General features: G+C 39.9%; 1 protein-coding gene across 1 annotated transcript in view; it reads right to left on the minus strand.

Moving 5' to 3' along the window:
* Positions 1-12,942, minus strand: part of ctnna1 (catenin (cadherin-associated protein), alpha 1) — a 124,210-nt gene that overhangs the window by 18,076 nt on the left and 93,192 nt on the right. Inside the window, exons 14-16 of the mRNA XM_084430288.1 lie at positions 10,822-10,932; positions 4,060-4,241; positions 64-169 (exon numbers count right to left, since the gene is read on the minus strand). Of these exons, the coding sequence (XP_084286414.1) occupies positions 64-169; positions 4,060-4,241; positions 10,822-10,932 (399 nt within the window). The remainder of the gene's footprint in view (positions 1-63; positions 170-4,059; positions 4,242-10,821; positions 10,933-12,942) is intronic.

A 12,942-nucleotide genomic window follows, 5' to 3' on the forward strand; every position in this document is an offset into this window, starting at 1 on the left:
TGGATAATTCACCAAAAGATGATCAAGTTTTTTCCTGCAAAAGACTTATGAGAATTAACTTACTTGATCTGCAATAGCACGGCCCAGCTTGTCCATTCTTGATCCAGCTTCAGCAATTTTCTTCGCAGCACTAATCACATCGGAGGTGTTTTTAAGTGGTCCTTTCCCCCTGAGGAAAAAACATATCAGTTTCATTCACAGTTACTGTTCTGTGTGCAGTCTCATGTGACAGTTCTAGCGAGTATGTGAGAGCATGGATGATACACGTCAAGACGTCAACACGTTTGACATAAGAAGGGCTGGTCATATAGACAAGGTTGAAGAAAAACAACACTCGTTTCACAGACTGAGCCTGGGTTCTCCCAAGGTTTTTTTCTCCATTCTGCCACCTGATGGAGTTTTGGTTCGTTGCCACTGTCACCTTTCTCCACCTTTCTTGCCATTGGCTTGCTTAGTTGGGGACATTAAATTTAACATTTCATTTAATATTCAACAATAATATTGATCTGTCTGCATTGACACTATTATACAAGAACTGAACTGAGCTGGACGATGACATCACGGTTTACTCCAGAGCGGCTATATATAAATTAACTAAATTAAAAAAAAAATTTAATAAAAAATGAAATATCACTGAACTTAAGTTGGACTGTGATGCTATTTTCTTCTGGAAACAAACTTTTTTTTTGCATCATTTCCCTTTTATCTCTGTAAAGCTGCTTTGAAAAATCTGTAAAGCGCTATATAAATAAATGTGACTTGACTGCCTCACGCTCAGGAACACAGTGCAGCATGAACAAGGCTTTTTGGGAAAGACAAGATCAGTTCGCTTCCAATTGATTAATCTCATTAAGGAGGAACATCCCCCTCCAACACGCTGCCATTCACTAGTAGCCTGAAGACTTCGAGGGGGGGTGAGAATGAACGAGAAGCGAACAGACAGACAGATGAAGTGAGCTAGCAGCAGCTCCCACCCACTTCTGTGATGTCTGGTCAGCTTCCTGGGGTCAATGCCATTTTAGTTCATTTAATAGTTCTGGCCTCATCCATCCCAGTGTCCCATCTCAGCCCACCCCCCGCAGCTCCCCGGCTACGATCCGGCCAGTCATTTGCCAGTTCTGTGTGCCCACAAGGGACAGCGGGGCACAGTTGGCAAGTGGCACAACCTGGATTCAAAGCTGCTCTCTTCAGGCTAAACTGAACAATCCAACCCACAACAGATGGAATTGTGTGTTTTTGCTCTTTCTCTACACTCACCCCTCCCCATTGCAGTTCTCTCTCTCTTTCTATGCCATTCAGACAGGGTCCTCCTGGCAGCACTGCATCCATCAAAACAGTTACCGGAATTCACCAGAGACAGTCTCTTAAAAAGAAAATGCACCCCACAAAGAGCAACCAACATTTCTAACATTTTGAAACACAAAGAACAGGTTGTTTTGATGTCGCTTTGGTGGTGGCCCACCCATAACCCGCCCTAGGTGAAAGTGTGGCCACTACAAGGTGACTGTCGAGCAAGGCTGACTTCATCTCACATGACAATCCCACACTCAGATATGCAAATCTGACTGAGTGTCCATGAATTAGCCACTGATACTGGTTCCAGATGGGGGTAGTGTGTGTGTGTATGTGTGGTAGCAGCTCAAGCACTGGACCACAGCATGCACAGACAGGTGGCTCCAAAAAATGTGACATGAATCCAGGCGACGCATGCTTTATTCATGAGCAGGAAGGGACATAAGCAGAATTGGTAGCAAGCAGCTTCTCTGCAGATATTGAGGCTGGATAAAGGCTCCCGAAATCAATTTCCTCTTTATAGCATTAACCTTCATGGGACTGTGTACCCATTCAAGGTCGAGGGGCAATAATTTGGGCGTGGACTGAATTAACTTGCCGAGACCTTCACTCAGCACATTTCTGCAGGTGACACATCAGCACAGATTGCCATTTTTCATGCAAATGCCACCAAATCTGACAGATGTACTACAGCCTTGTTGCTTTTTACTCAAGACAATGACAGATTTCTGGGGGCCTTCAACAAGAGGTATGAGTGTCTCCATATCACCTTGTATAGAAATTATACCATTCTCCTGCCTAAAATGGAAGACATCCAATAAATAGACATTGGGCCCTATCTTGCACCCAGCGCAATTGACTTTGTACACCGATGCATGTATCATTCCTATTTTGCACCCGACGCACAGCGTACTTTTCCCTCGACAGACACACGTCGGTAAATTAGGGAATGAACTTGCGCTCCCGGGGCGTTTCAGCGAAAAGAGGCGGCATGTTCTGGCGCAAATGTTCCCTGATGCTATTTTGCAGTTCCAGAAAATAGCATATGAATAACATGCGCAACACAAAACAATTGAAAACAATTCCGCCACTGACCAGGAAAAACCTAGTCTAAAGTCAGTGGCGGAATTGTTTTCTGTTTTCAATTGTTTCGTGTTGCGCATGTTATTCATATGCTATTTTAAGGGCGCATGCTTGGCCATAATGTAGCGTGTGCACAACGTACATAAACTTTGATTCTCTCATCTACACAGAAGCAGCAGTTTTCATTTTTTCAAATCATACATTATTACAAGGAAAAATATTCCACACGAGGGAAATCATTGTTGTGTCCACGAAGATGTGAAAAAATAGGCATAAATCTAGCTTACACATTTACCCAAATTATTATAAGCCTGTTTAACCGAAGCTAATTTGGGTGGGTTTCTCCCATCCCCATACAATGTCACTTCTCTGTATTTTACGGCCCTGACGAGAACGTCGGTCTCCTTGGCTGTGAACCGCTCCTGGCGTGCGCCTGGCAAATCCGCCGTTATAATAGCAATCCGCCATGGATCAAGCGCACCTGCTCTTAAAGGGAATGTGAGATGTCGCTCTGATTGGTTTATTTCACGTTACGCCCAAACCACACCTATGAATAATGAAGCTACTTCAGACCAACCCATTTTAGATTTGCGTCGGGCGCAAGAGTCATTTATCCCGCCAGTATAATAGCAACAGCGCCCAAGATCCGCCCACAAAGTTACTTGCGTTTCACGTTTGATACTTGCGTTTCAGATCGTTAAAATAGGGCCCATGATGTTTAGGGAGCAAAACAATAAATTTGTGATTAAATTAATGATTATAAAAAAAATAAAAATTTGATCTGGGGAGGAATGGAGACATGTTTCTGAACAGGAGGAAGAGGCAAACAAAGCTGTTTTTTCCCAGGTTTTTGAGATATGGTTGAGTAACAGCCATCCTACAGTCATTAAAACGTGCAATATTGGCAAATGGTGTCCACAGCATGATCCATTTTTAAAAAAGGAGTCTTGGTTAGCATAGGCAGGGAGAAGCGATAGACCAAAACATTTTCTATCACTCTGTCACACACAGTGTCTCCTCTGGGAGAGCAGATGGCAGTCACTCTCAGGTGTGCGGCCCACGAGTGTGCTGTCACACCTAAAATGACCCTTTCCCTGATACTGTCAGCATAAAGGTAAGGAATTCAGGTGACCTTTTCTTGCGCTAGCATCTCCTGCCCTTTGTTTTTAAACCAAATTTTTAAGACCTGCTTCTTTTTCTTTCCATCATTCGTGATCCCACTTCTTTTGGGATCACGTATGATGAAAAGAAAAAGAGGCAGGCAAATGAGGCAGGTAAAAAGCCCAAGAAAAAAAATCCACAGCTCATTTGCTTCCACCGAGAGGGAAAAAAGAATTCATGAGATGGAACAGAGTGCTTGTCTCAGTTAATATTAGACCTTACTAATTGACGGTCGATTTAGGTAAATGACAGGGGAAATTAGGTATAAAAATCTGATTTCGCCAGTCTCTCTTTCAATATTAGAAAAGTTTTCCCTTTAAAAACGCTAGAGCACATTTCATTGCCAATGCAAACTGCCATACAAACCAATATAAAGCTGAAGCACTGAGCCGGGACACAGTGAAACCGGAGCAGCAGTGCATGGCCAGAAAGGTCTATTGAGTAGAGTCTAAAAGAGATGTAGGTGTGTTTGTGTGGTTTTTGACAGACAGTTGAGCAGGGTGGAAGGTGGTTTGCGCTCACCTGGTGAAGTCAGTCATCTCCATCATGATCATGCACATCTGCTTGGCCAAAACGATGATGTCATTTCCGCTATCATCCCACTTGGACACCTCAGCGTCCAGCTTGCTCTTCTCCTCCTGGAAACTGGCCACCTGCTCAGCAATCTTCGCCTTCTGCTCCTGGGGTAGCTGAGCCATGATGGCCTGCCAATTCCACAGAGAAGTTTATATATAACAAACCATACATAAATTTGCTCACAATATGCTGATCTACAACTGTTAATGAGGAAAAGAGATGACAAAGGATATGCAATTAAAGAAAATTGATATTCAATCCCCCTTCCTGCTAGTTTCTTAGCCTCTCCCTTACACCTTCCTTTGTCCTTCCCTCCTCTCTTGATTTCTCTTTCTCTCTCTCATTTCTTGCATGACCGGCCCAGCCCGGCAGAGCAGGAGAGATTTTACAGCTTTGGCTGATGGCGTATGGGCTATGAAACATTCCTCTAATTCTGTAAAAGGTTCGCAACCTTTTAGAACTATGCTGAGCAATGCTGTCTATTGAATGTATGCCACTGCATTCAGCACAAGAATCAACTGAAAAAGAGCATGATAACCTGTTAAAATATATTTTTCGTTAAATAACACCAGGTGTGATCCTATATAGCAACACGTTTTTTTTGTTAATGTAGTTCTGACATTTTTCCATAAGCCAGAAGTAAGAGGAAATTGTTTCAATTTGAGCCATCACACTCAAAAGTATGTGTGTGTGTGTGTGTGTGTGTGTGTGTGTGTGTGTGTGTGTGTGTGTGTGTATGTATGTGTGTGTGTGTGTATATATATATATATATATGGGCTGCACACGATACTGGGAAAATATGCGATGTTGTTGAGTATTGCGATAACGATATTTCTTGCGATATAACATTTCCCTAGAGAAATGCTAAAATGTTAAGTTTTTTTAATCATTTATATATGTAATGATTATACGAAAATAAACAGGTAGGCTAATAGATATTCTTCTGATCTTCAGAAGAATATCTCAGTTTTTTCATAAGGAGTTAACGTTACACATGCAACACTTTGATTAATGGTTGTCTGTGAGACTCTGTTATTGTTACTTGGCATTTCGTTAGCAGTTTTGGTGGATTTGGTCTTACACTTTTTGAAGTCTTCATATAGGTCCCTGAGGTTTTGTTCCAGATGACTGTGGAGATTAGTTTCAATTTTTATTTCTTTTTTGTGATTTTATGTTCACATATCGCGTTTTTTGCGCGTACAAATTCGTTATTTCAAATGCAGGCGCGCGCGGCAAGCGCGCTCAACATGGAAGCACATTTTTCCAGGCCCACCTATGCTGCGACTAGATGAGAACATCTCAACTTTTCAGAATTCCGCAAGCTCAAACAGGTCATGGTTGCATAGCAACGACAGACACAAGCGCTTGTGGAAATGAGATAACGGCGTGGCCGCGCTTTCCATGCGTTTTTAGACGCGATATGTGAACGGCCCCTTACACAGTACCTGCATTTATGACACGTCTTCTCTATTGAAGCCAAAATATTGCCATATTTCAGACGTACAGTTCATTTTAGGCACAGGTTCTTCGCTGTTGTCATTTTCCTCGCTTGTCTCTACTCCCGCCATTAGTTTTTATTTTCCACTCTCTGCTCTGAGCCACTAGGTTCCCCTTTGGGCCCGATCTAACCAATAGCATAATAGCACCTACTGGGGAGGCGGGTATAAAGATAGTAAGGCCCCATTTGATTAGTTGAATTTGAATAAACAACCTATGCTTGGCACAAATGCTTGGCACATAAAATAAATGCAATTTATCGCACCTCTCTGCGATACGGATATCGCATATACTATATTATCTAATTATCACGATAACGATAATTTTTCGATATATTGTGCTACATACATACATACACACACACACACACACACACACACACACACACATATATATACATATATTTTTATTTATACATATACAGTTTTATTTTTGAATAAATACTAAACCATAATGAGTGTTTAACAGCCTTATATAGGTTTAATATAGCCTATTCCACGCTCAAGCTCATACATAAAGCTTGCCACACAGCATAAGCAAAAGTAATGTTTATGAATGTGTCTGAAAAAATAGCAAGGAGACATTGATTATTAATAAACTAGTGTTTTCTGAGACAGTGCCAGGTGCAATGATCAAGTTGATGATGCTGACTCGCCTTCTCTCCAGTGAACACGCATGTAGAGATGTACCTTTCATACATAAGCAGAGAGTATTTCTTTTCATTTTGAAAAGGTAGACATTTCAAGCTTTCTATAGATATATTTATCTATCTGTCTGTGAGGCAAGTAGCCTATAAGCTGAGTTTCGGTTTATTTTTGTGATGTGGTCCGGTTCACAGAAACTGAAACAGCAGAAAGCATCCTGTTTGTTTTGTTTATTTTACACAAATAAAAGTAGACCATTTACAGTTTCGAATGATCTCTTATCTGTATAAACAAAAATGACAGAGCATTTTAAGTTCTTTCCACTGTTGTCAGGAAAAAATGCAAGTGATCATGCCTGCGTCTCAATGTCATGAAGTGCACTATACTTTAGCTTTTACGCTCCGCACAAACTTTTGGATATGAGTCTAATAATAGTGCACAATTAACTTTAGACAGAGTGAGCAGCCATGTAAAGTTGCTACCTACATGTTTCAAATGATAAGCCAACATTTGAGGTCGGTGGATGATAGGCGAACTTTTGAATTACCACAAGGACCAACTGTTAACGGTATATTAAAGGTTTTTTTCCTGAGACTAACCAAATAATAACATTTTGGTTGACTAAGCATCTTCTTTTAACTGACTATTAGGGGACAGGCCTATTACAAAACCATAAAAAAATCTGAACTGAACAGCTCTTAAACCTATTGTTGCACCGGCGCCAATAAAGTCATGCAGATAGCAGATTTTAATAAATAAGAAAATCAAGAGCAAATACAAATACAAAAATAAGATGAGTAAAGAAAACGGGGTTCTTCATTTTAATAATCACCCTTTATTAAATATATGAAAACAGAAACTCCCTGTTAACAGTTAATGTCACGTTTCCCATTCCATGACTAGTAAAATAATAGGCGCGTCGCGTCTATGACAACTCGAGGTATCGCACACCGGACGCGCACTTTCTCAGTTTATGGCCAGCAATATCATTATGTTTAAGGACCTTATGGAATTGAGATAATGTCTGTACTATGTTATGATTATACTGTACAATTAAATACAATAGTTGCTGAGTCTGTGATCTGAACACTTTACCTCAGAGCATCCGTTAACAATGAATTGAGAATATCACCTGAAAATCCGATAACATCAGCAATTTTCATTCAAGCAGCTGATTTCTGTAAATAAATGTAAAATTAAATGTATATTGCAGCACAGGGTGAAATCATTTACGATGGTTTGAGAAATAATGTCAATTTAATATAAAACGATGTAAATGGCGCTCTGTGTCGCAGCAGGATTTTGAACAAGGTCCTGAGCTGTTGCTGAGTGTGTACACTCATACAGAATGTGTTTGAATTTTAAAGACGTGGCGCTGCGCTTCTCGTCCGGTGTGCGACCACCTTTAAGGTGCTGTTTTCTTTGAAGCCGAAGAACTCTGTTCTTAATACTGGCGAGCTTACTTTTTTCGGGTGTGGACAGAGTGTTTCACTCTAGCTGCGTCGTCGTCTTATTTGATAGGTGTCCGGCGGGTGCAATACAGACACCTCAGAGGTCAACCAGGTACTGGCGCTGTAGTATTTACGTGTCATGTTATCATAAGAGTCCAATTCATTTTAAACATTGTGTTTATCACCAACACCGGTATATTGTCACACTCTAAATTAACACGATGTCGATATTTCATGCTTTGAATATCACGATTATCGTCAACACCGGTATATTGCGACACCCCTAATATATACATTAATTAATGAATATACACATTTATGTATGCGTGTATAGATAATAAATAAAAAAAATTTATTGGATACATGCTGCATCACACCTGGTTAGTAGAGGCTAAACTGATTATGAAAAAAAATCAGACCACCTTAATTGAGATAAACCTTTCTTTTCTTGCAAGTTCTCAATAAGAATTATATTTTTCTGCCTCGTAAACTCAATTTTCTCTTTACTTTTGGAGCACCGGCACACACATGGCACACATTGGTGTGCTGGGATTCCCACTGGAGCTGGGAACTAAATCAAAAGCCTCTGGGGGGGTGAAACAGGAGGCTGGACAGTGATTACAGATTTATATAATCACATTCTCACTCAAGCACAACCTCCACTGCCCCGTTTTCTACAACTCTCAAAACAAAAATACAACTTGCTTCCACAGCAACAAGATTCAATGAAAATTGTAATTCTTCTGCAACGCTTTTATCTTTAACAAGAGCTTTCTGTTCAGGTCTTGAGCTCTTAAAGTCTTCTGCCATCCCCTAGACAATTAGGGCTGAATATTTTTCTGTTACTTTTTAGTTTTCATCAACATGCTTACATTACTATATGGAACAGGAGGGTGAGAGGTCTGTAATTATATTCGCTCGAGCTTGGGGAACAAAGAATATGCGACCGGCACAACGGATGTAAATATGCTCATATTGCTCTTACATTTGTACTGTTACACATATAGTTATCAGGAACTCAAAAGAAGTGCTCACAGGAAAAGCTGGCACACTGACTAACAAGATCCCCAAACACAACTTGGTTCCCGTTATCTCTCTCACAACGCTGAATTTAAAAATGAAAACAGGATGCCCATCATCTGCAGTGACTACCATCACCACAGCTGTGGACTACAGAAAATATTCAAACTTATATATACAGTGTTTCTTCCAGCTATGCCAGGATGGATTTTCATAAGCATTACCAAGGCAACAGAGGAGGATGTGAAGGGAGAGGGGGGGAGAGGGAGAGGGGGGAGGGAGGGAAGGAGGGAGAGAGAGAGAGAGAGAGAGAGAGAGAGAGAGAGAGAGAGAGAGAGAGAAAATGGAGGTAGAGAGGGGGCGAGGTTTGATGTCTATTTCGCTGGTGGCAACATGGGGAGAGCTATTGACATGAAATCAGTACAGAATCTTAAAAACACCGATTCACAGTTCCTGTGCTATTGGAGCTAAACAGTGAAGCAAAAGTGGATTTAGCCGTGACACTGCAAATCTGAGATGCGAGTAGAACAGGGTTTTTCCTGGGTCAAAATGGGTCTTTGGTGGTGGCCGACAGACACTGTCATCCTTTCTCGTCCTCTTCTTTTCTTTTTTTTTAAGCTGTGATTTTACCACTGGATTTCATAGCTATGGAAGATAAAATCCTTCTTTGCTAGACCTAATAATTATTTTGGTATATAAACATATCAATTTCAAAAAGTAGCATTAAAAAGTTTATTTTAACTAATAGTCTAATTTTCTACCACATACAATTGAATACTATTAGCAGCTAGCTAAAAACAACTTGCTTTGCACTTTTTTTTCTGGTTTCACCTGACTCCAGTCTAAACTAAAAAAAATTTTGGTAATTGTTCTACACATTGTCATATAAATAACCTGAAAATACTGTCGTTTATTAAGGTTAAATCTTGCTAACCACTCTTAAAAAAATGGGGTAAGCACACTTGCATTCTCATTTTAAGAGGTGTTCTGAGTAAATGTGGCTTGATTTGTTTACATTAGTTAATGTATTAGGCTAACTAACATGAAACATGAGCAATACATTTGTTACTGTATTTATTAATCTTTGTTAATCTTAGTTAATAAAAATACAGCTGTTCATTGTTTGTTCATGTTACTTCACAGTGCATTAGGCTAACTAATGTTAACAAATACAACTTTTGATTTCAATAATGTAGGCTTACTAGTAAATGGTGAAATTAACATTTATAAAGATTAATAAATGTTGTAGAAGTGCAGTTAATTAAAAGTTAATGTTAACTAATGTTTTTTTTAATAAATGGAACCTTATAGTAAAGTGTTACAAATTTGTTATACACCGATTCAGACGTCTCGTGAGTTCAGTGTTGGACAGATCAGTTGTTTTAACCATTCATTAAATGAATCGGTTCAAGGAGTCGTTAGTTTGCGAATCGGACATGTCATTAGCCGGCAGTTAGGACATCGCACAAGATTTGTGTCAACATTTAATCACAGGATAGGTTTTTTTGTTTATTGAAAGTGTTTTTTATGTCAGCTGAATGTGCGGCACACTTTTCAGAGAAGATAAGGCAAAAATTTTTTAGCACAATTCACACCCAGCATTCAGGGAAAAAAATCGATATGCTCCACGTGAAACTTCGGTCTTCCGATCATGTCAATTCTCAATTGATTTTGATTAATATGCGCGAGGGAGCGAGAGAGAGCAAGACGGTGAGAATGCGCGCGCGTGCGGCCATGGCGCTGTCCGCTCGTTCTTTCAGTAACATGCGCCCTTGTCACAAGCGCAGCAATCATCTACATCACTCACCAATCACATAAGGCTTTGGCGGGACAAACATTTTCAATGCAGGAAAAAGCCTGTAGAAAGTTTAGCACCTCGCAATGCTGTCTACGACTCTGTAAATTGACTGTGATAAAGTTTTATTATCGAAACACTGAAAAATATGGAAATCAGTATGTCCCTGGTCAGATTCCATCCAAGTATCTCCAAAGGGATCTAATCCTCAGGTAATTTTAGGATCAAGTTTGACACCTTCTGACATCCCTAAGTGGCTCCATAAACTGGAGAGCCATAAAACCAAAGCTCCATCTCTCACCCGAGCACTCTGTCCAGCGATGAGCTGATCGTCTTCCGTCTGCACGCTGGTCCTGCTGCGAGAATCAAAGTCATCCGTCTCAAAGTCCGAGTCGTCCAGTTCCTCTGGGGTCTGCCGGGGGATAAGAAAAGTGTAGGGAAGGGGAGAGATATGGAGTGTTAGCAAGCTCTTTCAACAACTCAAGACCCTAATGATCTATGCCAAACGCTTATCAATAGTAGTCTTCCCTGGGAAAGTAGAAACTCTAAATACATTTGTAATAAGAATTGCTGCCCATCAGGGCCATGGTCTACTGGTTAACACATATGATCTGATTCGCTTAGCCATGTGCTTCACATTATTTCCTGCCCTAATACCTCTCTTACGATGTCAATAAAATGGTAAAATACACACAAACAAATAAAATGTTACATACAGTTGTGATGCCACATAATACTAGCAAGTTGTGGATGATTGCCTTTGCTAAGAGGTTGCTTTAGTGGTTTTTAGTACACTGATATGTGGCCTGATAGTATGTCCTTCAATGCATCAAAAATGTATATGTTGAAGCTTAATACTTAAGGGATTTGAACAAACCCCAACCCCCAAGTTTGAACAATAGTAATAGTGACACTTTCCTTAGCAAGCAGCCTATGCATAAACAATTTTTAGAGTGAAAATGTAATGCTGGAAGTTTTAACAGTAAAACGGCTCTACTAGAGAAGAACGTCTCTAAAGAGAAACAGAATGATCTGGTGCACCAATGCAGCGGGTAAGCCACGTTTTCCCTGTACTGAACTAAACTAACTCTTTCTCTCTAATCCCTGCACTGAATGCCAAACATGCCTCTTATAACTCTACTGCTCTATTAGTATGCACTTGCGAGCAGAGGGACCTGTTTGCAGAGGGAAATGGTGGAGAATGGGGAGGGGTGGCAGAACCCTCACTGACAAGAAAATGCATTTCAGCTTGATAGGAAAAAGGATGAGATGTGAGAAGATACGGATGTATTATTTCGCCGGTGCTGCAAGCCGCCCTTATCCGACTGTCTGTACAATCCATTTGTGAGGAGATTCTGACTGGCTCACGATGCAGCTGCTCCAATAATAGACACCTCAAACATTCCAAAACTCTGCCTGCTGAAGATGACATCAAAACAACACACAGGCCAAACAAAGTCAGTCAAGGTGTGGACGACAGTTTGGAAGTGCCCAGGCTCATTTCATAAAAACACTATATCTGGAGAATCACACTGAAGCACAAAATGGATTTTAGGTTAACGATGCTAACATTTTAAATGACTTCTTGTCGCTAGCAGGGTTGTGCACCATTCAACATGGAATTGAAAATGCCTTTTAGATTTCTATTCAATTCATGAATTTAAATGTAAGGAAGTTGAATGGAAATGAATTCAAATTGATTTAACTAATTTAACTAGAAAAGCAGGACAAAATGGAATAACAGTTTGAGAAACCCTTGATTTAAAAAAATGTATGTTTGTTAGAAGGTTTTTAGGCCTTTAGAACAGAGAACGATAAAACGACACATACAGCGAAAGATAGAAAAAAGATGGACAAATAGGTAGAGAAACTACCTTTAGAAAATCCAGCTTTGCCATCAACAAATAACTTACATTTTAGAACATTAGAATAGAAATGTTATTTATATATTATTACTATTTTACTGTATTTTGATCAAATAAATGCTGCCTGGGTGAATAAAAGAGACTTTTCAAAGATCGAATTTTGCTAATCCCTACCTTTTGAATTTTAGGTTAAACTCTATTAAAATTTGTATGTAGTTTATATATTTATGACATTTAAGAACACTTCATTTCCAAAAATGCATTACCTGTGTTGAATTGCAATTTAGTAAATTCCTCTGTCAATTCCAATTCAACTTCATGCGTGTTGCCGGATATTAAATTAACATCCCAAAATGAACAAAGGGAGGCACTTCTGGGAATTCTACATTTTGCTCAACCCTGGTCACTAGTGTAGATCTACAACGTACCGAGTGATAGGAACTGCAGACAGCTCAAATATATCTACCTTGCCATCCAAGAGAATGCATCACATCTATAAACTAGGGCAGTAGTGAGCGGGCATTTGAATAAACAGCCTGAGACGCCTGAAGCAGTGT

This window comes from Rutilus rutilus (assembly GCF_951802725.1).
Source record: "Rutilus rutilus genome assembly, chromosome: 14".
Lineage (NCBI taxonomy): Eukaryota > Metazoa > Chordata > Actinopteri > Cypriniformes > Leuciscidae > Rutilus > Rutilus rutilus.